Source organism: Astyanax mexicanus, chromosome 13 (assembly GCF_023375975.1).
Source record: "Astyanax mexicanus isolate ESR-SI-001 chromosome 13, AstMex3_surface, whole genome shotgun sequence".
Lineage (NCBI taxonomy): Eukaryota > Metazoa > Chordata > Actinopteri > Characiformes > Acestrorhamphidae > Astyanax > Astyanax mexicanus.
The window spans coordinates 21,915,240-21,942,859 of record NC_064420.1 but is presented as its reverse complement, the minus strand read 5'-3'; the positions used below and the strand labels follow the sequence as shown (position 1 = coordinate 21,942,859).

At 38.5% G+C, this 27,620-nt stretch overlaps 1 protein-coding gene across 1 annotated transcript; it reads right to left on the bottom strand.

Annotated features, from left to right (window-relative positions):
* Positions 1–608: 608 nt before the first annotated feature.
* On the bottom strand, positions 609–20,780 carry cltrn (collectrin, amino acid transport regulator). Its single transcript, XM_007234050.3, has 6 exons — positions 20,622–20,780; positions 12,301–12,359; positions 11,827–11,912; positions 3,725–3,841; positions 3,404–3,598; positions 609–1,109 (listed from the first exon to the last, which is right to left on the bottom strand). Exons 1-6 carry the CDS (start codon positions 20,689–20,691, stop codon positions 962–964), a joined length of 675 nt encoding a protein of 224 aa, XP_007234112.2. The 5' UTR covers positions 20,692–20,780; the 3' UTR covers positions 609–961.
* Between the last annotated feature and the right edge of the window lie 6,840 nt (positions 20,781–27,620).

The window sequence follows — 27,620 nt, the reverse complement described above, 5'->3', positions numbered from 1 at the left end:
AGTAATTTAATTTACTTTCTAAAATTGCACGGTACATTTTACTTTAAGTGAACTACCATAACAGTTGTTTTTAACACACTTTGCTTAAAAATTAAATTTAACATTTTAATATTTTATAGTATATTTGGAACCTAGTATTTTAGAAGTATACTGAATTACATTAAACTAAAAGTGTAAATATAGTGTAAATTACACTATATTTACTTTTTAAAAAGTATAATCAAATTTTACTTACTTTAAGCATAGAATTATTGTACTTTTAATATATTTTAAGTAAGTACACAAATCTGCATACTTAGACATTTCTCAATATGTTTTGAGTATAAATAAGTATATATTATATAAATAAGTATAAGTATATAAATAAGTATATATTATATATATTTTTCCATCAGGGTATGTTTGAGTAAAATGAACATTGTTGTTTTATTCTATAAACTACAGACAATATTTTTCCCAAATTCCAAATAAAAATATTGTAATTAAGAGCAATTATCTGCAAAAAATGAGAAATGGAAAAAAGATGCAGAGCTTTCAGACCTTAAATAATGCAAAGAACACAAATGCAAAGTTCATATTATAAAGATTTAAGAGTTCAGAAATCAATATTTGGTAGAATAACCCGGTTTTTAATCACAGTTTTAATGCATTTTGGTCTTACACACTGCTTTTGGATAACTTTATACCACTCCTGGTGCAAAAATTCAAGCAGTTCAGCTTGATTTGACGGCTTGTGATCATATATCTTCCTCTTGATTATATTCCAGAGGTTTTTAATTAGGTAAAATGAAAGAAAGTCATAATTTTTAAGTGGTCTCTTATTTTTTCCAGAGCTGTATATTAATGTGAGTGGATGATATTTGGAGTGAACATGAAGAATTTTCTACTGGTCCATTCATCATGAAAGATAAAAAAAACATAATAATATAACAGCATCTGCGAGTTTGTCTTCAGTCAGCATCTACAGCTTTGTGAATCGATCATCATCGGTGAATCCCTGGTTGTAAGTTCCGTCTTTGTCCCCGATGCTTTCACACAGTATTCCGTTTCCTGCGATGCTTCCGCTTCCGTCCTCATCATCCACAGGATCAGCACTTGGTTTCTTAGCTCTATATAAAAATATCATCATAAAAACATGCTGTAGATAAAACACTAGGGGAACACAAAACACTCTGCACATACACTACAGTGTGAGACGACAAGAAGAACAGAGAAACAGACTGCTAAAATAAAAATCTGCAAAAGTCAGAGCGCACCTGACTCTTGAGAATTTTTACATGCTTTTTGTCTAAGCAAGGCATACATTTCCTGTCGTTACGATAGCAAAGACACACTGACATGTCCTAGAGTTACCAAATCCAATCAGTGTATCACTTGTTACTTTACAAGAAAACTCTGGTGTAAAATGGACTTTTGGTGTAGTACATGTTAAAAAGTACTTAACTTTGATGAATAGCACACCTCCGTTCTCCCACAGCGTTCCGAGATCCAGAAATTTTAACAGTTTGTCCAAAAACACACTTTAGGTTGGATGACACGGGGCATAATTTGCCCTGATAAATTGCTTTTTCCTCCTTGCTAGAATCTGGAGAACCCTGACATTTAAAGCGAGGCATGGAGTAATGGCGGCACTCTGAGCTAAAGCTAGTGTTATGGGATGTAAACAGTGGTTTTTAAATAAGGTTCTTGTGCACTTTTTAAGTTATTAATGTCTCATTTTAAATGTCATAGCTCTCCAAATTCTAGCAAGGAGGTGTGGAGCTACTTTGAGCTGGATAACTGTGAAAAAAAACAATTTATCGGGGTGAATTATGCCCCGTGTCACCCAGTCTATGTTGGAACTGTTAAAATATTTGGATCTGGAAGCGCTGGGGGAGAACTTAACTTGCTGTTAAAGGAGAACTCCTGTGTGAAATGGAACTTTTACTGAATAGCACATTCTTATTCACCCCCACCAGCATTCTAAAATACAGCCGATGCTACGAACAGGCATACAATACTAGAGATAGGGGCATAGCTCTGCCTATGCATAGTAACTTTTCACATTTTTACATTGTTTTCACAATTTTCATAGTTAACAAGGTTTAATATGTAAATGCATGAATTCCAGGTGTTGCTGAAGAAAATTCTATAATATTCAGAAATTCATTTTGTAATTTGTTCTCCTATCCTAGCTTTTTCGTTCGTGCTTATCTATATCAAGGTACTGTGTGTACAAACATTGTTTTTAATAAACTATCCAATTGGACCTACAGGGGTTGGACAATGAAACTGAAACACCTGGTTTTAGACCAGAATAATTTATAGTGGCGACGGACAGTTCTGGTGGAAACAGGAGAGTTGAGGTGCACATTGAATCTGCCGTGATTTGGGCAGCCGTGGTTTTATGTTTTTTGGATACAATCCGGGTTAGCACCCGAATATCCCTTTCAGACAGCTTCCTCTTACAGCGTCCACAGTTAATCCTGTTGGATGTGGTTTGTCCTTCTTGGTGGTTTTGCTGACATTACCCTGGATACCGTGGCTCTTGATACATTACAAAGACTTGCTGTCTTGGTCACAGATGCGCCAGCAAGACGTGCACCAACAATTTGTCCTCTTTTGAACTCTGGTATGTTACAAATAATGTTGTGTGCATTGCAATATTTTGAGCAAAACTGTGCTCTTACCCTGCTAATTGAACCTTCACACTCTGCTCGTACTGGTACAATGTGTAATTAATGAAGATTGGCCACCAGGCTGCTCCAATTTAGCCATTAAACCTCACACACTAAAAAGACAGGTGTTTCAGTTTCATTGTCCAACCCCTGTACTTTAAGCTTTTTAATGGAGTAAAAACTGAGTTTCTTTACATGGGTAATGCTATACCCTATCACTAGCATCATCTGTTGCAAGTCTGTTGGGAGCATCGGCTGGGAGTGCTATATTTCAGAATGCTTTTGGAGAATGGAGGTGCACTATTCGACAAGTCCATCAGATTTTCCTATTCTTTGAACTTTTATTTATAATATATAATTTTATTTCATTTTTTTTCCATTTTCTCCCCAATTTACATAGCCAATTACCCAACCTACTCACTGTGGACATCACCTTTTAGTGATGTGGGGAGAGAGCGCCATCTACCCACCCGGAGGGAGCAGGGCCAATTTTGCTCCCTCTGAGTGCCGGCAGCTTGATGGCAAAGCTGCATGAGCGGGGGTTCGAACCTGCAACCTCCTGCTCTGGAGGCAGCGCTTTAGACCGCTGGACCACTCGGCACCATGTTCTTTGGACTTTTTAAAGCAGATCCTACACATGGGAGGTGGAGGCCTGTCAATTAATGCTTAGGGAATGCTGAACTTCATCAGGGTCCTATAAAGTGTGCTACCTCAATAATCATTAGTCTGTTAGACACTGTGCTCACCGTTTCTTCTGTAAGAACGTGGAAACCAGCAGGGCGACGATGCCGGCACACACCACTCCCATCACCACCCCGAAGACGATGAGCCAGGGTGGAGTGTCGTACTCGATGGGGGCCGCCAGAGTCGGGTTAATTCCCACAAAGTCCAGCGTCTGATCCGTCAGCAGGAAGGCGCTGTTAATCCGGTGCCTGTTCTCTCTAAAAGAAACAGAAACATTTCTAATTTCTGCCAAACATAACGACGCAAATTTAAATGACCAAAATCTGAGAGGTTTAGAACTGTAATTACACTGTTTTCTCCAACTGTAGCGCATGTGTTCCTACCTGATAGCGTTCTCCACTACTAGCTTAGGCAGCAGCTCTGAGGTGTTGTCTGGAGTTGTTACAACAAACCAAAACGACACCCTCTCCGTCTCATCACACACCAATATATTAGAGACACTGCACAACAAAAACACACACACACACACATATATTAAAAATGTAACATTATTATTTACTGTATTAAAATATATTACAATTATTACAATAATATTAAATATATTCAATTTAGTATGCATATAATATTTACAGCTCTGGAAAAAAAGATTTTGCTATTTATAGGTACATGTTTGAGTAAAATGAACATTGTTGTTTTATTCTATAAACTGTAATTTATTGTCATTTACAACATTTATTTGCAGAAAATAAGAAATGGCTGAAAGACTGAAGACCTCAAATAATGCAAAGAAATCAAGTTCATATTCTTCAAGTGGAATAACCCTGTTTTTTATTCACAGTTTTAATGCATCTTGGCATGTTCTCCTCCACCAGTATTACACACTGCTTTTGGATAACTTTATGTCACTCCTGGTGCAGAGATTCAAGCAGGTCAGCTTGGTTTGATGGCTTGTGATCATCCATTTTCCTCTTTATTATATTCAAGAGCTTTTTAATTTGGTAAAATCAAAGAAACTCATACTTTTTAAATGGTATCCTATTTTTATCCAGAGCTTTATATAAAATATTCAAATGATAAAAGTAAAAAAATACATTTCCGTTATTGAACTAAATGTCTTAAATAATGTGTCAAATAATTCTGTTATGTCAGATTTATACACTAAAAACTAAAAAACTATAGGATATTAATTAGCTCATCATTTAATAATAATAATAATAATAATAATAATAATAAGAGTCATTTCAGACTGGATATTTATTGCAAATTCACACTTAGACTTTTATCACTTTTTTCAAAATTTGTTCTGGATAAAAAAATAAATAAATACACTACTGATAAAAAGTTTCAGAACACACCCATTTTTCCCTGTTATTTTTGCCATTTAAGCTTTTCAGGTCGAGTCAATAACTGGAAACAGTACAAAATCCAGTGTACAAATTCTGGCAGGACATTTAAGTAACTCAAATAAACTTAAACTGAAAAAGTACTTCTAGTATTGTAAAAGTATATTTACAAAAAAATATATATTTTTTTAAAAAGAGGGGGTAACTTTTAGCAAATAATTCATTAGTTAACAGCTCACAGATGGAAATAGATTTTTTTTTTAAGTAAATTTACAAACTTTACAAACTTTTTTTTTAGTATTGGAACAGATTGTGTTACTGCACTTTCTACTGCAGCATTTACACACTTACACAAAGCACACTCACACTTTCATGATGATAACTAGAAACAGACACAAAAACACAGAGAACTCTGTAAATATTAGTTTCTCAGAGGGTTCTGGGCTAATTTTCTCTTTTATGGGGGGTCCTCTGTGATTTTATTTCCATTCGAAACAACTATGTATGTGTTTTTCTCAGACATCCTCTGAGAAAAATTATCTACTGAATTACCTACTGTTATTCATTGAATTCTGTGGTCCTCCGGTAATTTTAGTCCCGTCCGGATCCACATCACATTGCGTTTAATAAAATAGTTATTTGTCCACTGTCACGCACCATATATAATTTTTGGTGCGTTTCAATGGTAATCTACGTAAACACAACCGCGAGTGAAAATGGAGGAGCTACTGAACGTGATGTCATGTGAGCAAGAACAGCCAAAAAAAAATCACTGGTCCACCTGTTTTTTTCAATTGCAGTCCAGAAGCAAGAGTTTCGTCACTGATTAGAAGTGTAAAATATTTCCCCCTGAGAAACTAATCCCGTCTGAATAGGGATTTAGTCTTTTCTTTAGATAAATTACAGATGAAGCAGAGAGCAATGAGTACTGTTTCCTACACATTCAAAAGACTCAGGAGTCAGGTCAAGAGTCAAGGTCTGGCTGACCCACATGGCAACGTCTTTAGCTCAGCTTAACACTGAACTAAGTCTCAGTTTCAGCAAAGAGAAGAAGAATTAAAGGTCCTACACACTAAAAAAATCACTTAAAAAAATATTTTAAAAACTTTCTGCATTTGTTTTTTTTAAGTAAATTTAATTTCAGATAAATTTAAGTAACTTTAGTCAATCCTTTCCTTTAGTAAACTTTACTTAATCTCAACACATGGAGGGCATGTAATACATTCTTTGTACTAAAAATAACTTATTACTTGCCATCTGTGTGTTGAGACAGTGAGATTTAGTCTGTTTACAAAATAAATCTTTGAGATTGTGTAAAATAAAAAATGTAAATGTGTGTTTTAACTAAAAATATTAAAATTTTAAGAATTATAATATATGATGTACCATAAATTATTTGAGTAATACTGTATAAATTAGGTAATTGTAATTAGGTAATAATATTGTATGCAGAAATTGAGTAAAGTTTACTAAAAGAAAGGATTGATTCAGCAAAAATAAATTAAGTGAAGTTTAATAAAAGAAAGGATCGACTGAAGTTCAGTTCACTTATTTACTGTATGTAACATTTACGTCTTGAAACCGAGTTGAAGATACTTAAATTTATCTGAAAATTAAATCTACTTTAAAAAAGCAAATGCAGAACGTTTTTTTTTTTTATCATTAAATTTTACTCATCATTTTTTTCAGTGCAGGTGAAGTGCCGTAATAAAGCCATTGCAAAGATGAGAAAATAAAAATGCAGAATATGGGCGTGTTATCTGTGATGGGAGGGGTTTACTGTGACTGCTGATGTAAGTTAGGCAGTGGAAGTCCAGTAATTTGGTCATTAAGAGTTTTGTGGTTTAGTGTGAATGACTGAATGATCATTCTGCAGGGGTTTGTATCTCAGAACAATTCACAGATATTTTTACAGCATTGTAAACTACTAGAAATGATTACAGTAATCCAGCATTGCCTTGGATTGCACACAAACATCATTTATCTGATGATGACTCTTTTATTGCAAGTTATACTTCTGTCATTAAATGACTGGAACTTGTTTATAATAAGGAATTTAAAGTTCAGCAAAACATCACATTAAGAGTGTTCTTACACCTCCTTTGTTAAAGGAGCTGCAAACCATGGCCTGGGACAAGAACCTAAATTTGGTCAGATCAAAAGGGGTGGTTCGGACATTTGGACCAATTACAGTATGTTAAGGCAGACAGCCATCTACCATTAAACAACAGAAGAAGAAAAAGTGTGTCTACTGTAACTGTAAAATATTCCTTATTCATAAACAGAAATAAAATTAATTTGAGGGTACACTGTAAGCTTGGATACATTGATTTTTTTTTTTTTAATAATTTGAGGTAAACCTTGAGTGACTAATTCGACTTTTAGTAATTATGCCTTAATTGTATGCTAATTTGATAGATTTGCTTTGTTATATCAAGAGCTTTGCACAGTAATTATACTTTAAATGGTATGGTCAATTGATTACATTTAGTTTTCGATGTGTATTTAGTCTTCTTTTTGATTCTATTTGCTATAGAGTATACATTTTAGCACACAGCCAGCTACAAACAGGTAGCACCTTAGGAAATGACGCTTGTTCTTAAAGCCTACAACATAGAGAGCAAATAGACAAACACAAGTTTACCTAGGGTAGCCCATTGGAACTACACACTGAGGCTGAGTATCAGAAACTGGGGGGATACCCAGTATGCAAATAGATTGTGCCAGAAGCCAATGGAAAAGAAGCTGCCAATTTTTTATCCCTGTGAAGCCAGCTATCGCATCTTTTCATATTGATGCTGATGTAGCATTATTGAGTAGTCTGCACAATTGGAGGATTTCGATACATCAGCTCACAGATGACTTGTGTTGAACAATAGTACCTTGAGAGTGATGTGGGGAAAGAGTGCAATCTACCCAATAATGCTCTCTCAGGGCTCCGGCAGCTGATGGCAAGCTGCATGACCGGGATTCGAACCAGATCTCCCGATCTCTACATAGTGGCAGCGCCTTAGTCCGCTGGACCACTCTAAGCCCATTATGAGTTGATTCAACTCAAAGGTCTTTGTTTGAGTGTATATGTAATGTGCTCACAAATGTTCGCCTAATTTAAAATGATTGAGTAGTTCAGAGTTTAAACTAATTATGGGTTTACAGTGTAGTAGAAAGCCTTCCGTAGATAGTAGAGACAATTTCTCCAACATAAACAGTGTGGATTTGTTTATACCCTTGATTTTGAAAGAAACAATGATTGAGAAGGTGTCCAAATACTTCAGTCCCTCCAGACACATTTCTAAATGCTAACTTTTTAGAAATGAGGCACAGATTTGTCTACATAACTCAGAAAAAAACTGTTGGCATGCCAGTTTATTAAATCTAGTCACTGTTAAAAAACATGTAACTTTAAAACTTCAAAACAGCACCTTTACAGGAGGGAGATACAATCTTCTTAACTTTCAGTGAAAGTCAATGTATAAAGAGTTTATTTCAGGTCATTTTGGAGACTTTTCTATTGGTCCATTCATCAAGAAATTTTGACACAAGTTTGTGTGTTCATGTCACTCTCCTATCTCTCCCACACTCAGCTCTACCTGCGATCTCCAGCCTTCAGACTATGTCAATCACCTGAGTATTGATCACACCTGTTCACCTCCATATAAATACACCTTCTCTATATTTTACTTCTTACCGAGTATTGTAAGTTCACTTTTTTACAAAGCGTTTTATCATTGCCTGTTTCTGTACCTTTTCGACGCTTGTCTTTTTGTGTACAGTACGATCTCGGACTGCTACTTGTTTTTGTATGTTATGTATGTTTATTCTCTCTGGCTTCTGTTTACCATTATTGACCCTGCTTGTTTTGACTTTCCCTTGTATTCCTACTTTATTTAATAAAGTATTAGTAAAGTATTTCATTCACATATGCATGTGTCTGAGTCTTGTTCAGCCATGACAATTCAAAATATGTAGCAAACTAAGAATCAACAAAAACTGAGATATTTTTTACGATTTTCATTGTACAGCAACAATATTGCCTTTACTGCTTAGCTAAATTAGCCCTCTAGCTCCAGTGCAAAACTAAAGAAGCCAAACTTTAGACACTGTCATGCCTTGTCTGATGTTTTTCACAGTTTCTCCAAACTGTTTCACCAGAGAGCGCAGATGTGACACCGCCTGTTGTGTTCCTGGAATTGGACAATTTCAGCACCGCAACAATAGATCTTCTGGAATAACTATAGAAGCTACAATATGGATGTGCCCCACGCTTTCTGTTTGTGAAGTGCTAGCTAGCCCCAGGCCATGCTTCGGCTCTCCGTGTTTGAGCCTGTAATTGTGATTGATTTTTTCCTTGTTCAATCTTCTGCTGAACTGTAATCAGCTCTATCAGCTCAGCTTCGGCCTGCGGATACGATTGTCTGCGCGGAGCCGTCCGACAGTAATCGCCTGCTAATCTCAGCAAAGCATGATGGGATAAGAAGGCTTAGCGCTGGAGATCAGCGCACACATGTGGGCTGCTGTTACCAAGATCTGTCTGCTTCTTCCGCTGCTGCGCTTGGACTTGAAAGACACTTAGATTTGATCTGATTTGACCTTTTCACCCCTTAGACTCTGGTTTGCAGTACCATTGGCTCTACAGGCCCAGATTGTGGAGTATAGAGTACCAGTGAAAAGTTTTGACACGCTTGCTAATTTAATGGTCTTAGTTTCTTTGGGTGGTCCTGATGAGTGCCAGTTTCACCATAAGGTTTTTGATGGTTTTTGCGACTGCACTTGAGGAAACTTAATTTCTTAAGTTCTTAATTTTTTCAGATTGACTGATCTTTATTTCTAGTATTTTTTTTTCCATAATACAATAATAATACAACTCTACCTCTTTTCAACACCATATTCCATAATTATGTATGTTTTTCTTCATAAATTGAATGACTTTATTCAATCCAATAAATCTACAATGCAGAAAAAAAAATATGAAAAACTACTGAATTAAAGGTGTGTCCAAACTTTTGGTACTGTATTTAGTCTGGGCTAATGTGTAGGACTACAACACAGGATATGACACTGTTTAGCATCACATAGGCTGTGTTCAGACTGCAGGCAAATCGGATTCGTTTCTAAAATCCGATCTGTTGAGATCACAGTCTGCACTGTTATCTGCTAGTGATACAATCAGATTTGCGTTAATGGTGCTTTTCTTAGACCCAAAAAATACCATCAATCTAGATTTGAAGAGGCTGCTGTTTGCTGTGCTGTGAATTATGCAAAAGAAATGCTAAAATCCAATTTGAGTGATTTTTAGAGTTGACTATTTTGAAAGTCAACTAATCTGTCAATCATTGTTTTTGATTAGTTGATTAGTCTGCAATTTTTTTGTTTTCCGCTTCTGTCCCTAGCTTTTTCCATCACTTCAAAATGACAGAAACAGCTGAACATGGGATTTAAATGCACAGAAGTCATTTAAATGTGCTATGTTCTGATACTTAGTAAGGAAACATGTAACCTGTTGTGTTCGGCCACTTTTGGGGACCAGGCAGAGAGTAAACTGAATAAGTGAGCAGCACTAAACACTTCCTCACTTAATTTTTTTCAGTTACAAATGACAATTTTTTATCATTTTATTTCAAATTTTTCATATTTTTCTCCCAATCTAGCTAGGCCAATTGTCCAATTTAGGCCAATAGTCTAATTTAGCTGCTACTCAGCTGTATATCTCCCATCACTGGTAATGCCCTAACACCAGGAGGGTGAAGACTACAACATGTAAAGTCAGCCACCGCCTCTTTTTGAACTGCTGCTGATGCAGCATTGCTGAGTAGCATCACAACGCACTTGGAGGAAAGCGCAGCTACTCGGTTCCGATACATCAGCTCACAGATGCCTTGTGCTGATCGACATCACCCTAGGAATAATGTGGGGAAAAAGCGACTGTGAAAATAGACTGTTACAGGGTGTAACATAGAAACAAGCATCGCGATGTGACTTGTGCAGAGTGTCTGCAGAGGTCCCAGAGCTTCATCAAGTACCTAAGTTGGCTTGGCAGAACATCAGTGACCTCTAAGATATCATTAGTGCTCTTGCATTCAGAGCTTAACGCAGCCAATTCCTCCTCACAGCAATGTTCCAACATCTAAGTAGAGAGTGGAGGCTGTTACTGCAGAAAAGGAGCTGAAACTTCTGGCTATCTCTCTTGATTCAGCAGAAATGTCGAGTATTCTGATTGATTAACCCGACTGTAGCCGACTCAGTCTCAGTGCAGCAGCTGTAACTGAGCCAGCTTTCAGCAGCTCTGTGACAAGGCCTAGTCACACTGCTCGTCAGTTAATCAATGTTAGCGCTCATCTCTCATTTCTGCTGATCCAATGCTGTTTTATTACACATTATAAGGAAGAGGAATAATCCCTTTGCACATGAGGAAACACACACTCAACAGCCTACTCAAAACTGATTGGTCAACACTTCTGTTCAGTCAGATCTACAGTACCAGTCGAAAGTTTCAATGTGTTTTAATTCTTTTTACGATTTTTTTTTTTACATTCTAAATATATTATTTTACATTCCAATATGGGAGACTATATTAACGCTATACAGGAACACCAGTGCTGAATTATTTAGTAAACTAAAAGTATTAAACAAGCCAGAATATGTTTTATACTTTAGATTCTTTTAAGTACCACATTTATCTTTGAGGACAGATCTGCACACTCTTGGTATTTTAACCTTGAAAAAGTTTTTGAACAATAGTGGCTGCTTTTTTATTCATGCTGTAAAGCTCCAGCTCATTCCAAATCACCATGGGTTAAGGTCAGGGGATTATGGAGGCCAAACTCTTTTTTTTACAGTTTACTATAATATCCAGTATAAAACTCTGATAGCATTAATATCCAGAATGCAATTCCAATTACAGTAATGAACATAATGAAATTATAATAACATTGATATCCAGAATGAATCAGTAACCTGTATGAATTGTGCTGGTTTTGAATTTACAGTGCTCTCCATCTAGAAATGATGTAAATGGTCAGATTGAGAGTTTGTTGTAGGAAGAAATAAAATAATAAATCCCGCTCTTTTTGCCCTGGAGTCAAACAAACTATCTCTGTCTCTTGCTGATTTGTGTGTGTGTGTGTGTGTGTGGGGGAACTCACTCATAGTTCACATTGTTGGTTTTTCTCTGAACAGCAAAAGCGAGCACTGCCCTGAAAAGAAACAACTCACTCTTGCTCCATTCATACTGACAGAACATACACACACACACGCACACACACATACACACATACACACACACACACACAGTAATAAAAAGTAGACATGTATTCTGAAGAACTAATGTTGCTTATCATTATGTTCACTGCTAATTTAAAGGCTGCATTTACACGTTTCAAAACACATTAATTTCAAGTCTGAATTAGTCTGAAATATTAATATCCATTATGAATTTATAATAACATTAGTATTAAGAATAACATTTTAATAACCATTACATAAGTTATGACATTGTAATAAAATCATTATCCAGAATAAGTACTCTGATTAAGAGCCTACTGTTTGACCATGTATCTATTCTAACATTCCAGATTCAGTATTGCTATTATTTATTAATATTTCAGATCTGAACTTACAGCATCATCTCCCAGAGCCGTCTTTATACTGAGCCTCACTTTATATCCATCTGTCACATCTAGAGAGAGAGAGAGAGAAAAACAGAAATACATGAGGAATACATGGATTTTAGGGTTTTCTCCAACTGTTATATAAAAAATATGATGGATCCCCAGATCATCTCAACAGCAAAGACAGGATTATAGTGCTCAGCATGAAGCCTCCATACTCAAACTCGACAATTGTTGGATCAAAAACAGATGATGTGGTTCCAGTATATAGCAGATTAGATGGTAAGCAATTCATCTAGCACCTGTGTAAGGTGCATCTTAATTCTCATTCCTATCTTACACCCCATCAACAGACTTAGGCCCTCTCAATTAAAATAGTGTCTGGGAATGTATCTACACTGATGGGTTTAGTGGTCTGGTAGTTAGGTGAGTTCAGGAAAAAATTCTGCCGTGTTGCTATTTTGGCACCAAAAAAAAAAACCAAAGGTGCGCCACTGACTAATTAAAACCCTGACCATAGTCAATAGTCACCCGTCCATTCCTAGCTTAGCTACGCAGGTGCACCGTGTGAGGAAAGCAAATCCAGCTTTGACATCAACAATAAACAGAATAAAGGATTAAATAAAATTGCTGATCCAGTAAAATACCTTCACAGCATGAACGCAAAGATCAGTTTCCTCTGCAGAGACGCACAAAAGCACCACGCTGTTAAGATACCAACGTGCCAAAGTCAGAGCTCACCTGGCTCTTAAAAGGAAAGGCAAGTGACACACTGATTGCTTTATTTCACGTCATGCCCAAAACACACCCACAATTAATGCCTTTTGTGTGTTTCGAGTTGCACAAAGACACACTAACACGCCTTAAATCAAGCTCTGCAATGCAGTATTGATGTTTCACCTATCGATCACTAAAATAGGGCCCCTTCTGTCTAATCAAAAAACAAATAATGATTTACATTACATATCTACCCAAGACATGCTAGCAATCTGAGGCGCATTAAGTGTTTTACTTAAATAATGTATAGCTCTAAAATGACGAGTTTTGTTGATTTGATCAAATTGAAAAGCTCTGTAATATAATCAAGAGGAAGATGGATGATCACAAGTCATCAAACCAAACTGAACTGCTTGAATTTTTGCACATAAAGTTATCCAAAAGCAGTGTGTAAGACTGGTGGAGGAGAACATGCCAAGATGCATGAAAAAAACTGTGATTAAAAACCAGGGTTATTCCACCAAATATTCATTTCTAAACTCTTAAAACTTTATGAATATGAACTTGTTTTTTTGCATTATTTGACGTCTGAAAGTTTTTTTTTGTTATTTTAGTAATTTCTCATTTTCTGCAAATAAATGCTCTAAATGACAATATTTTTATTTGGAATTTGGGAGAAATGTTGTCTGTAGTTTATAGAATAAAACAAGAATGTTAATTTTACTCAAACATTACCTAGCAAATAGCAAAACCATAGAAACTGATTCAGAAACTGAAGTGGTCTCTTCATTTTTTTCCAGAGCTGTATTTGTGAATCATACCAAGGCTATGATTTAGTCACACTAGATGATTTCCTTTAAAATAAACATTTTTTTTTTACAAAAAAGGTAAAAAAACAAAACCAGAAAAATCAGAAAGTTGTTCCAGCAAGTTTAGTTTGTTATTAAGCAGCAGTGGAGTGATACTAGAGTGGTGAAAAGGCCTGTTCTTATCAGATATAACACTACAGATTGTGGAGTGTTCAGCAAGTTTGATGGAGTGGTTGGAGCTGACTGTATAAATAAAGATACGCTATCATTAACATTACCAGGGTTTTATCAGCTTAATGTTTACATTTATTTATCAAATATTGAACTATTTCCATACCAGAGGGACATTTTGTTATGTAACATAAATTCCCCTTAAAGGTACATTCTGTACTCGGGTTGCCAAGTTGGACCAGGCTGAATCTACACAATCCAGTGAAAGACGTGCTCACTAACTTCTACCGTGGCAAGCAACAACGAGTCATACTCGTGGTAGTTAGCTAAACTAGCCTCATGCACCGCTAGCTGCGTTAGCCTAAACCAAGCCTGTTATTCCTGAAAAATCCCACTGCTCCAAAAATAAACACTCCAGAGCTGGAGTTACTACTTTACAGCTCCTAGTAATTTACTGCTTGGTAGCAGATAACATATACATCTATATTTGAGTATCCTACCCTTTTATCTTCTCACTGTCAAGAAAAGCCAGTTTAGACCAGTGTTGCCAAATTAGCGACTTTGTTGCTATATTTAGGGACTTTTCAGACCGTCTAAAAAGAGACTATCGACAAATCTAGCGTTTTTGTGGTGTTACTGGAGACTTTTGGCGACTCTGAGATGAACACATCCTCTTTAGTTACTGTCCTCAGTGAGCAGCGGGTACTGAGGAAAACGTTAAAAATTAAAATAAAAAAAAAATAATAAAAAAAAACGTAGAATAACAGTTCCGTCTAACTGCTGCTCTTATAATAACATTTAACAACACAGCAAAAAACAGATTTATGTAATTTACATAAAAATGAAGTTATTTTGAGAAGTGACTGCCTATTTAAAAAGCCACAGAAGCTGTTCATTTGTTAAAGTTCATTTGTGTTTCTTACATATTTAGGATGTTTTTACTCACTTTTTCTCTCCCACAACGTTAATCCTTTAACTTACAGCTTTAAAAACATGTATTATGCAAACTAGACGATAACGTCATTTAGCCACTTATAGCGACTTTTAGGACAGTCAGTAGCTATATTCCTTACTGAGGAATTGGCAACACTAGTTTAAACTGATAGGAGAGGCAGAGAAAATTGTAAAATTTGTATCTAGCGTTATTTTGACTGTATGTTACAAAACACACAGATAAATAAATAGCTAAATAGCTAGATAGTTGCTAGGGATGGCCATAAGTAAAGTTTACCATTAATAATTTTGGACATAACAATATTTAATCACATTCAGAGCTAAACTGAGTCAGTATAGAGACTAACTCTCGGTTTCTAGGGATATTTTGGAGTACTTATCACTGCCAAGATGTGATGTGACACGGCTGCTCCTCCGTTATGATTGATTGCAGCTCATGTTAGCATGTGTAGCAGATCACTTTAGCTAACCTTTTAGCTAACTATGCTAACCTATCTAATTATCTCTCTCAGGAACCCTCTGCCCTGTTATCCCAGCTGCACATAGACCACTGATTTGAATGTAAACACTTTTTCTTTATTATTATTATTATTATTATTATTATTATTATTATTATTAAGTTAAACACCAGTCTCTAGTAAACTAACCTGGTGGTGGTGATAAATTACCTGACTAAATTTGCTAGCCAGTTAGTTTACCAGTTCAGGACAAAAGTAGCCATTATATAATCACATTTATAGCTAAATTAAGTCAATATAGAGACTAACTATCGGTTTCTGGTGTATATTTTGTAGTACTCATCACTGCTGAGGTATTAATCAGATGTGACACGGCTGCTCCTCAGTTGTTATTGAGTTAAGTTCATGTTTAAAAATGTGTAACATGACTGCGTTAGCCAGCACAGTTCAGATCACTTTAGCTAACCTTGCTAAGCTATCTATATCTCTCAGGTATACTCTGCCTTTTTGTCCCAGCTGCACACAGATCACTGATATGAATGCAAACACCCAATTAAAAAAAATAACAATAAGTAAGCTAACCTGGTGGTGGAGATAAATTACCTAATTACTAAATTATCTAGCCAGTTAGCTTAATTGTTTAGGAGAAAAGTAGCAGCTCTGGATTATATTCCTTTTTTTAGTCACTGAGCATTTTTGAGACATGCTGAGGCTTTTTAAGCTGTGTAGGTTTAACTGAACCAGCTCTGCTAGCTAGCTCCTTTGCTGTACCACCGATTGTTTGCAGTAGTATAGGTACTGGCAACCTCAGGGGTGGGGTAAGTGTTGGGGAACGAACAGCAGGTGGAGTCAGAGGACAAAACCAGAGACTGTAAAAAAAGATGGACGGCGTGTCTCCGTTCCCATTCATTCAATGAAAATGAAGCCAAAATCTTCCGCCATGTTGGCGATCCTGCCACCCGATTCTGCGCAGTAGAGACCAGAGGAGGGAGAAAGACTGTGGATAGCAACCTACTCATTTGAATAACCCCGCCCCTGAGGGCTGCCTCGCGGTCATAGACTGTAGAGCGGGGCGGAGCGGAGCTGATGGTCTGTTACTGGTCCCGCCCATAAGCAGCCCTTTTACCATAACCACACCTTTTTTGAATAGAGCTGAATAACGTTTTAAAAACTTAATTCTGTGGGGATATAAAAATTTAACAATATAAGCAGAAGTTACACTAGCTGTTGCATTTAAATAATGGAGGTAGAATTACAGTATATTAGAAAAAAACGTGATTGAATGTTGTCTGTTTTGCCATTGAAACCTATGGGGATGGTACGGTGGCCGAGAAAGCCCAACGCAGTGCAAATTGAAAAGCGCTGCAAAAGCACAAAACACATCCATCAAAATAACAACACAACTAGAAAAACGCGCTGCAACTAGAAAAACGCGCTGCAACTAGAAAAACGCGCTGCAAATAGAACCACAACACAACGGAAGTGAGTCACAACACAACGGAATTTTCCCGGGGGACCTTAAAAGATACTGTACCAGCTAAGCTGCGTCTTCAGCAGTGTTGGGAGTAACGGCGTTAAAACTAACGGCGTTACTAACGCCGTTACTTTTTTTCAGTAACGAGTAATCTAACTAATTACTATGACTGTAACTATAACGCCGTTACCATTTCCGACACCCCGTTACTGCACGTTACTTTAGCAGCTCTATGAACTTTTTTTTTTATTTCGCTTTGCCCTGGTTAACCCCTCCTCTGTCCGGTGAACTTGAGCTTCTGGCCGCTGTGCCTGTGGTTTGGCGTGGTGAAGTGAGGCACAATTGTGACGATTTGCGTGCTCTAATCAATTCAGTGATTGCCGTGGACAACCCAAGTTCCGAATTAAGGACGTTAAGCTCTTTTTAGCTGCTCCGGTTTTTGTGGTGCTGCTGCTTTCTATTTTAGAGCTTAGATTCTCTGCCCGAATCCCACCTGACCTGAGGACCGACCCGAAATCAGGCTCCTATTTTTATTTTATATAAAGCTCTGGTGTGATAATCACAATGTTGCTAAGTAACCAATTATTATTGTTCACTAAAGCGAACGAAATAGCGAAAATTGAAAGTGAAAAACATTTGTGTTAACTGAATCTAATAAAAACGGTAATTAAAAGGAAAAACATAACTATCTCGAACTGTATTTTGTGTTTATAAAACTAACTAAAACGAACTGAAATTACTGATAGAATACCCTCATTATTGTGTTTAATTTATTTATAAGCGCTGTTGTACAGCGGAGTTGTACAGCGGGAGTTGTTGTGCCGAGCGCGCGGCACTCGTGGTCCGTTAGTTCTTGTGTAAAGCGCTCGCGCTAGCAAGCCCACCCTAAAATGAACAGAAAAAATAAAAACAAAATAAAATTAAACTATAATAAAAATGAAAACTGTAATCACGTAGCTCTGGGCGCACGTGAACGCCTCCGCGTTTGACTTGCAGCATTGTGTGTAGCTGTTCTTAAAAATCATTTAAATTAAATAATAGTTCTATGCTTCTATGTTACAGTGTTAATTAACATAATTCTGATTATATTTCGCTCATTCAATCAGCCCGAAAACAGACAGTTTATGGGGCGGATCGGGTCAGGCTCATAATGACAGTTTATAGTTCGTGCTTGGGCAGAATGTGCACGGGCTCCGGCTGGGTCGGATTTTTTGGGCACGATCTAAGCTCTCTTTTGGTGAAGCTGTTATATTAATACCATTTTAACGGGCATTAAATTGTTGTTTTTGTCCATTATTTTGTTTTATATATACATATTTCTTTTGAGTGTGGCTTGGTTTGTTAAATTTCATCCCCAGACGCGTTTTTCCGCTTTTTTCAGTATTACAAGTTTTAGTAATTTTCTTTGGTTGTGTGGAGAATTTCGTTTTATTTTTTTGAAATTCGTTAGATTATATTTTTGTCAACATTTTGGGTTTATTTTCGTTTGTTATTTTTTGTTATTTTTCTAATAATAATAGTAAATGCATAATTGATTTCCTTTTTTTGACGGGCGAATAATAAAAAGTAACGCGATAGTTACTTTTACTGGTAACTAATTACTTTTATAGTGGAGTAACTCCGTTAGTAACTCAGTTACTTTTTTGGAGAAGTAACTAGTAACTATAACTAATTACTTTTTCAAAGTAACGTGCCCAACACTGGTCTTCAGTAACGTCTCGGACTTCACTATGTGTACAAAGGACAATAAGTGGCAAACAAGGCGTTTTGTGAAGCAGAACTTTTAATAAACATAACTTACTTTTCAGAAGCTTGTTTGCCACTTATTGTCCTTTGTATACAGCTGGTACAGCATCTTTTAAGGTCCCCCGGGAAAATTCCGTTGTGTTGTGACTCACTTCCGTTGTGTTGTGGTTCTATTTGCAGCGCGTTTTTCTATTTGCTGCGACTGTGTTGTAATTTTGATGGATGTGTTTTGTGCTTTTGCAGCGCTTTTCAATTTGCACTGCGCTGGGCTTTCTCGGCCACCGTAGGATGGGTGGAGTTACACAGCTTTCTGCAGCCGAACAGCAGGGGGCGCCCGACCTGTGGTGGCTTCACTTTTGAGAGACGATGCTCTGTCCAGCTATATACAGTCTTTGGACAAAACAAACACAGATACCTGGGATGGACTGCACACTCCAAATAGGAACGTATTGTCTGAAGCCCCACTGACAAGAGCTGCCAGTGCTTTAACTCAACATGTTTCCTTAATATCTGATGATAAATCCTGATAATTTTATCATTTACTACTAAAAAATAGTTACATATTAGTCCTTTAAAAAGCAGTTTTGTTAATTATATAAATTATCAAAGCAAAATACACATAATCTTGCACAATATCTCTCATATTTACATTTGATACAGTGTAAAGTAGTCAGTGTACAGCTTATACAATAGTGTAAATTTGTTGTGCCCTCAAAATAACTCAACACACATCCGTTCATATCTAAACTGCCGGCAACGAAAGCATGTCTCCAGACCTAAAACCTATTGAGCATCTGTGGGGCATCCTCAAATGCAAGGTGGAGGAGCGCAAGGTCTCTAACATCCACCAGCTCTGGGATTTCATCATGGAAGTGTGGAAGAGGATTCCAGTGGCCACACAAAATATTGAGAGTTTGTGCAAAATTTGGCCATTTTTCATTTGGGAGTGGATCCCTTTTGTTTTCAGGTAAATTTACACTTTGATACAAGCTGTACACTGACCAACTGTATCAAAGTGTCATATCTTGTTCCATGAAAAGTTCAGATAAAAATATTTACAAAAATGTGAACAAAAGCAGCGTACCTACTTTTGTGAGATACTATATATTTTAAAGGGCAGTTCCACAAATATTTCAAAATTGTTCAGTTCACCACCTCTGTGAACAATTCTGACTGGGTAAGTTTATATAGAATGTAGCCAAAATAACCCACTCTGAATTAATTTAATGTCATGTCTGTTGTTACAGAGTATCTTAAACAGCTATAAAACTAAAAACATTTAAGGTGTTCTAAAACGCTTGCCCAGTAATGTCAACATATATTAATTAACATATGTTAATTTTTACATTTTGTAAATTTTTGATAATTTTTGACAAGTTTTTTTCATTGGCAGTAAAATATGAATGATATACAGATTATAAACAAAACAAATTAATTTGTAATAATAATTGGAATTATTAATTTATTTATCTCTCACCCTTCCTCTCTCTCCACTTTCCCACACACAAACACACACACACATATATACTCTCTCATCGCTGTCTCAGTTTTTTTCTTTTTCCCTCTGTCTTTCATTATCTTTCTACTCTCTCTTTAACTCTGTCTATCTTTTTCTCTTGCACCCGCTCTATTTCCATTTTGTCTCTCTTTCTCTCTCACACTGCATCTTACACTATTTCTTTCTCTCTCTATCAATCTCTTTCTCTTTCACCCTGCCCCTTACTCTCTATTTCTCTTTCATATACACACACACTGTCTCTTTTTTGCTGTCTTAGTTTTTTTCTCTTTCCATCTCTTTCTCTCACACACCCTCTCCGTCTCCCTTTCTACTCTGTCTCTCTCTCTAACTCTTTATCTCTCTTTTCAATTATATTGTCTATCTTTTTCTCTTACACCCCTCCATTTACATTTTCTCTCTTTTTCACTCACTTTGCCTCTAACTCTCTCTCTCTCTCTCTCTCTCTCTCTCTCACACACACACACACACAGGCCAAGTCTTACCTGGTTTACACAGAATGGCCGCCACTGCTGGTGCCAAGCAGAGCACACACACCATCCACACACACCTCATCTTCTCTACTGTAACTAACAATTACTGTCTCTTTCACACACCTCACACTCTTGCTCTCTTTCTCTCTCTCTCTCTCGTTTGAATGTCAATGAACTGAAGTGTGTGTTGGGTGTAAGGTTAAGCCATAGAGGGCTGGGCTGAGTGGCTTAATGGTTAAGCAACACACACACACACACACACACACACATAACTTGAATGTGAGCTGCTTTATAATGGAGCTTGCTGGACATGGATAAACAATGCTCTCATGTTTGAACTTCGCCTATGTGTGTGTGTGTGTGTGTGTGTGTGTGTGTGTGTGGTAGTGGAGGAAAAGTGGACCTTTTTTTTGCTCCTGTTCTGTGTGTACTTGTATGGATAGGGGCCCACTGACATTGAGAGTGTACAGGGGCCAGAATTTGCTGCTACACCCCTGTGTGTGTGTGTGTGTGTGTGTGTGTGTGTGTTTGTGTGCTCAAATCACCCAAATAGTTCAGTAACAGTCTTAATCCACTTTTGGTATACCCACAAAATTCACAAAAACCTTGTTCAGTATAAAAAGTATAACAACGTTTTTGCAGCGGGTGAGCCAAAGGCTCGGCAACCGGGATGCCACCACAGAAAAATCTGCACACTTTATTATCTAACTGTAACACTAGAGCATTAATAATCAGCAGGATAAAAATGTAGATAACAGCATCCCTGTAACAGATCATGAGCACTGAAGATGCCTCTTTCCCCCTCCGTGCTCCGTCCTTAAACTGCAGCCCATGAAGTAAGAACTATTTCCCTCAAAATAATACAACTTTATTCTCGCAATAGTATGACTTTATCCTAGTAATATACCAAAATAGGAGGGGAACCACATCTAGTAAGACTCACAAAAGCTCTCAGTAGAGTTTAAACAAAATCTAAGCTAGGCTATACTTTGTTAGGCTTTGTTAACTTAGGTTTTTTTCCTCTCAGGCTGTTCAATTTTGAGGTAAAATAACAATAAATGTGCTTGCCAATAAAAAGCTTGCTAAACCACATCCAAGAATTTGACATCTCACCCAAAGACACATGATTACGATTTATACATTTAACAACATCCTCCAGCCATGGCCACCCTCAGAGTCAAACATGATTTTTACTGCAGTTAATGAGTGACCAGACTGAATGCTTTTCCCAGCAGACACCTTTTACACTTTACCATCCCAAACAAGCATCACATTGTCATATTATTAACTCTAGCTAACTTACACACACATACACTCACAGACTCTAAATAAGTGAATTATTGTTCAGAAGTATCTAGAAAGTTAGCTACCTGTTGCTGACACAGACCTTTGCATGAGCATTGACCAATAGAACAGGGCACTCTTGAGCAGTTATGAGCACATACAGTTCCCTCCAAACGTATTGGAACAGTGAGGCCCAACTCTTTATTTTTTGCTGTAGAGTGAAAACATTTGGGTTTGACATTAAAAGATGAAGATGAGACAAAAGATCAACATTTCAGCTTTTATTTTTACATATTTACATCTGGATCTGATACACAGTTCAAAAGATTTAGCACCTTCTGTCTGAACCCACCCATTTTTCTTCTGAGCAAAAATATTGGAACAGATAAAATGAAAGTAAAATTAAGTGACTAAGACTTTTCCAGGCTGTGGATTTTGGGTCATTATCTTGCTGCATGATAAAGGATCTCCTCATCAGTTTCTTTAAATTCACAGAATGTTTCTGTAGATTTCTAAGTTCATTATACATTTATTTATTAAGATTAATAAGCTCATTCCAGAATAAGCCATGCAAGCCCAAATCATGACACTACCTCCACTATGTTTCACAGATGAGCTGGTTTGTTTGAGATCATGAGCAGATCCTTTCTTTCTCCAAACTTTAGCCTTTACAGGCTTGTCTCTGTTCCAGCCTGGTCTTCCCATTCACCTCGTTAATAGTGGTTGGGTCATCTTCTGATGAAGCCTCTGTACAAAAACGCAGATCCAAGATGGCGCCGCGGACGGCGACACTGGTCAGAAGCTCCGTCGTGCTTTGTCTGTTTTTGTTTGTTCGTGCCGCCACATGTGAACCTAACACGTTCACATACAGCGCAGAGGATCTCCTCAACATCAGGCAGTCCATGCCACATGGCATTACTCCTGATTTTTCGTTTTCGGACTGCTTTTTAGAAGTTTTAGTGAGCGGAGCAGCCGCGCTCCTCGGCCGGAGACGCAGGCGGACGCGCAGGCGCGGGAGACGCGGGGGCGCGCTCATTAAACTCCGTCAGCGCGGACTCCGCACAGCGCTACCCAGCATTCACATGGCAAACCTCCGCTCGCTAGGCAACAAAATGGATGAACTTTCTCTTCTGAACCGGACCAACAAGGACTTTTCTCTCTCCGCGGCGCTGTGCTTCACCGAGACCTGGCTCACCGAGGCCACCCCGGACAGCGCGCTGCAGCTCGCCGGCTTTCACCTCTACAGAGCGGACCGCGACCGAGAGACGTCGGGCAAAGTCAAAGGCGGTGGGATCTGTTTTTACATCAACCGCGGCTGGTGTACAGACGTCACTGTGCTCCTAAAAACCTGCAGTCCTGATCTGGAGTCTGTGCTCATCAACTGTAAACCGTTCTACTGCCCGCGTGAGTTCTCCTCCGTGGTGCTCGTGGGAGTTTACATACCACCAAGCGCGTGCGTGCGCGAGGCACTGCGCGCTCTCACTGACCAGATCACCAGCGCCGAGCACAAACACACAGACTCTGTTTTCATCATTTTAGGGGACTTCAACAGAGCGAGACTCACCAGTGAGCTGCCCAAATACAGACAGCATGTGACCTGCCCCACCAGGGAGAGGAATATCCTCGATCACTGCTACACTGTACTAAAGGGTGCATATCGCTCTGTTCCCCGAGCTGCTCTGGGCCTATCTGACCACTCTATGGTCCATCTTCTCCCAACCTACAGACAGAAGCTCAAGCGGGCCAAGCCTGAGGTCAGTACTGTGAAGAAGTGGACCAGTGAGGCAAAAGAGAGGCTTCAGGACTGCATGGAGTCAACAGACTGGTGTGTGTTTGATGATGCTACAAGCAGCCTGGACGAATACACTGACACAGTGACATCCTACATCAGCTTCTGTGAGGACATCTGTGTTCCAACCAGGACTCGCATCAGATACAACAATGACAAGCCCTGGTTCAACGCCAAACTGAAGCAGCTGCGCCGGTCTAAAGAGGAAGCTTTTAGGAGTGGGGACCGGGCGCTCTACAACAAGGCTAGGAACACACTGAACAGAGAGATCAGAGCTGCTAAGAAGAGCTACTCCACCAAGCTGAGCAGACTGATGTCCACAAACGAGCCATCAGCCGTCTGGAGATGCCTGCACAGTCTCTCAGGCTACAAAAGTACCCCCCACCAGACAATGGGGGGTCGTCAACTGGCTGAAGACCTTAACAGCTTCTACTGTAGGTTTGAAAAGCCCACCCCCACCCAACCTGATAGCACCCATTCACACCCTTCTGTCTCTCAGTCACCCATCCAGCCTGCCCTGAAGATCTGTGAAGAAGACGTGCACCGACTCTTCAAAAAACAAAGAGTGAGGAAGGCACCAGGCCCAGACGGAGTGTCACCCTCCTGTCTGAGGAACTGTGCAGACCAGCTTGCTCCTGTCTTCACAAAGATCTTCAATAAATCACTGGAGCTGTGTGTCGTACCGTCGTGCTTCAAACGCTCCACAATAATACCCATCCCCAAAAAGCTTCACATCACAGGACTGAACGACTACAGACCCGTCGCACTGACCTCTGTGGTCATGAAATCCTTCGAGAGGCTGGTACTCACTCACTTGAAGGAGATCACCAACCCCCAGCTAGACCCCCAGCAGTTTGCTTATCGAGCCAACAGGTCGGTGGACGATGCAGTGAACATGGGTCTTCATCACATCCTCCAGCACCTCGACCGTCCTAGCACATACGCAAGAGTTCTGTTCTTGGACTTCAGCTCTGCCTTCAATACGATCATCCCTGGACATCTACACACCAAACTGACCCGACTCAGCGTGCCAGCCTCCACCTGCCAGTGGATTACCAGCTTCCTCACTGGCAGAGAGCAGCAGGTGAGGCTGGGAAAGATCACCTCAGGAACCAGGACCATCAGCACAGGAGCTCCACAAGGTTGTGTTCTCTCCCCTCTGCTCTTCTCACTCTACACAAACGAGTGTACCTCCACAGACCCCTCAGTCAAAATCCTGAAGTTTGCAGACGATTTGACAGTCATTGGTCTGATCCGGGACAGTGACGAGTCTGCTTACAGACGGGTTGTTGAGCAGGTGGTGCTCTGGAGCAACTACAACAACCTGGAGCTGAACACAGCAAAAACAGTGGAGATGAGAGTGGACTTCAGGAGAAGCCCCCCAACCCTTCCAGCACTCACCATCCTCAACAGTACTGTGATGGCTGTGGATTCCTACAAGTTCCTTGGTACAACAATCTCCAAGGACCTGAAATGGGACTGCAACATCAGCACCATCATCAAGAAAGCCCAGCAGAGACTGTACTTCCTGCGTCTGCTGAGGAAGTTCAACCTGCCCCAGGAGTTGATGGTGCAGTTCTACACCGCCACCATTGAGTCTGTCCTCACCACATCCATCACAGTGTGGGGCAGCTCAGCTTCCAAACATGATATCCACCGACTGCAGCGCATCATCAGGTCTGCAGAGAGGACCATCGGTGTGAAGCTACCCACCCTGCCAGATCTACACACCTCCAGAACCAGGAAAAGAGCAGAGAACATTGTCTCTGATGCGTCACACCCTGGACACCACCTGTTCCAGCGTCTCCCCTCAGGACGGCGTTTTAGCCAACTGAAGATCAAGACCACCAGACTACAGAGAAGCTTCTTCCCACACGCCATCACTCTCATGAATAGCTGAACACTACAATATAACATCCAGGATACAGTCTGTTACATCCACACAAGACTGTTACATACATCCATATCCATGTCATCCCTCTCACTCTGTTCACCCTCTGTACTGCACTTTATTAATCTGGTGATAGTGGCTACAACACACTGTACTGTCTCTGCAAGTAATTCTTCTGTTCTCATATTTATATGCCTTATTTAACTCAGTTTAACTTAATTATTTATTCAGACTGCACCAGTGTCCTTACTGCTGCACTCAGCACTTTACTGTAAATATACAACTCTGCACACGTAAAGTTAGGTTACAGGTATGTTTGTATGTGTGTGCGTGTGTTTATGTGAGTAAATGTTTTACTTCTGTAATGTTATTGTCAATTATTGTGCACTGTGAGCTACTGAAACCAAACACAAATTCCTTGTATGTGTGAGCATACTTGGCCAATAAAGCCCGATTCTGATTCTGATTCTGATTCTGATTCTGATTTTGTTTATGAAGTTTTCTGTAAACAGTAGATTGTGATATCGTCACTCCTGCCCTCTGGAGGTTGTTGCTGGTGTCACTAACAGTTTTATGGGTCTTTCTTTACAGAGCTCCCAATGTTTCTGTCATCAACTGCTGTGTTTTTCCTTGATTGACATCTGTCATTTAGTACACCAGTGATGACTTTCTTCTTCAAGACAATCCAAACTGTCGTTCGGGCTATGTACAATGTTTGTGCAATGGCTCTAAATGATTTTCCATCTTCTCTCAGCCTCACAGTTTTTTTTATGTTGGTTACTCATTTTCTGTAAATGCACAGTCTGCACAGATAAAACCCAAATCTGAAACTAAGCATAAACATTCAGAGCTGATTACTGATTAAATCCGGTCTGTATCAGGACACACATAGGCAACAAAACACACCTGGCAGCCACAAGTTCCAATACTTTTTCTCACAAAAAAAAAGGGTTGGGTCAGACAGAAGGTGCTATCTTCTGAACTGTGTATCAGATGAAAGAAATGTTTATCTTCTGGTGTCATATTAATCTTTTTATGTGAAACTCAAATATTTTCAGCAGAAATAAAGAGATTGACCTCACTGTTCCAAAACTCTTATGGTGCTTTCACACCCTTGCAACTTATTTTGTCTGGACCAATTACTATATGTTTCTATATATATCAAATTTTGAGTTTTGGTCTGGTCTAGGGATTAATTGCTGTTTAATTGCACCTATTAAACAACAATTAAACCATAGTCTACACCAAAAAAACAAAATTTGATCAGACTAAAAGAGGTGATCCAACTCAAATCAACTGAACCATGGTGTGGTTTATCTGCAGCGTGAACACACTTTTTAGATGATTTGTACCAGGAATTCATAGATACCATTTTTTCCAACTATAAGTATGTCTGTTCTGGTACTTACCAACACTGATAACAGTACCTACTTTAAGTAAATCTGTAAATTAAGTAATTTAAGCATTATGTGACTAGTGTAAACTGTTTTGAGTGTTTTTACTTTTTCAAACAAGCATATTTTTAAAAATTATGCTTAAATAAAAAAAAAATAGAGATTACTGTTACACTACGGAGGTATGTTTAATACCCTAGCATGATCATGTGATGTCAGGATCACATCAGCCAATCAGCTTTTGGGGTTTAAAGTTGAGACCAAAGTGTCTTCCCAATTCACTTGCCTAATTGTGTGCTCGTTCTCTCTCATTCTCTCGCAGTTGAATAAAAAAGCACTCTGTTCGTTAGTGCAGAAATGAGCACTATAGAAACATTGGATGTTGGTATCTAAGCCTAGTTTTTCAATTATGTGTACAAGTAAATGAGCATTGTATTGGGCAAATATTATCACCCATTAACCAATAGAAGAAGAAAAAGAGCTGTTGTTATGCTGAAATCTGACTCAGACTTTCTTTCAGAGACCCTAAAAAGAAAAATAAATCAATTCTCAAACAATTAAAAATAAAACTAAGAGGAATACAACTATCAAACAATACTAATTTGAATTTTTTTTTTAAATGTTGCATTTGCAATATTCCCATCCAATACTCA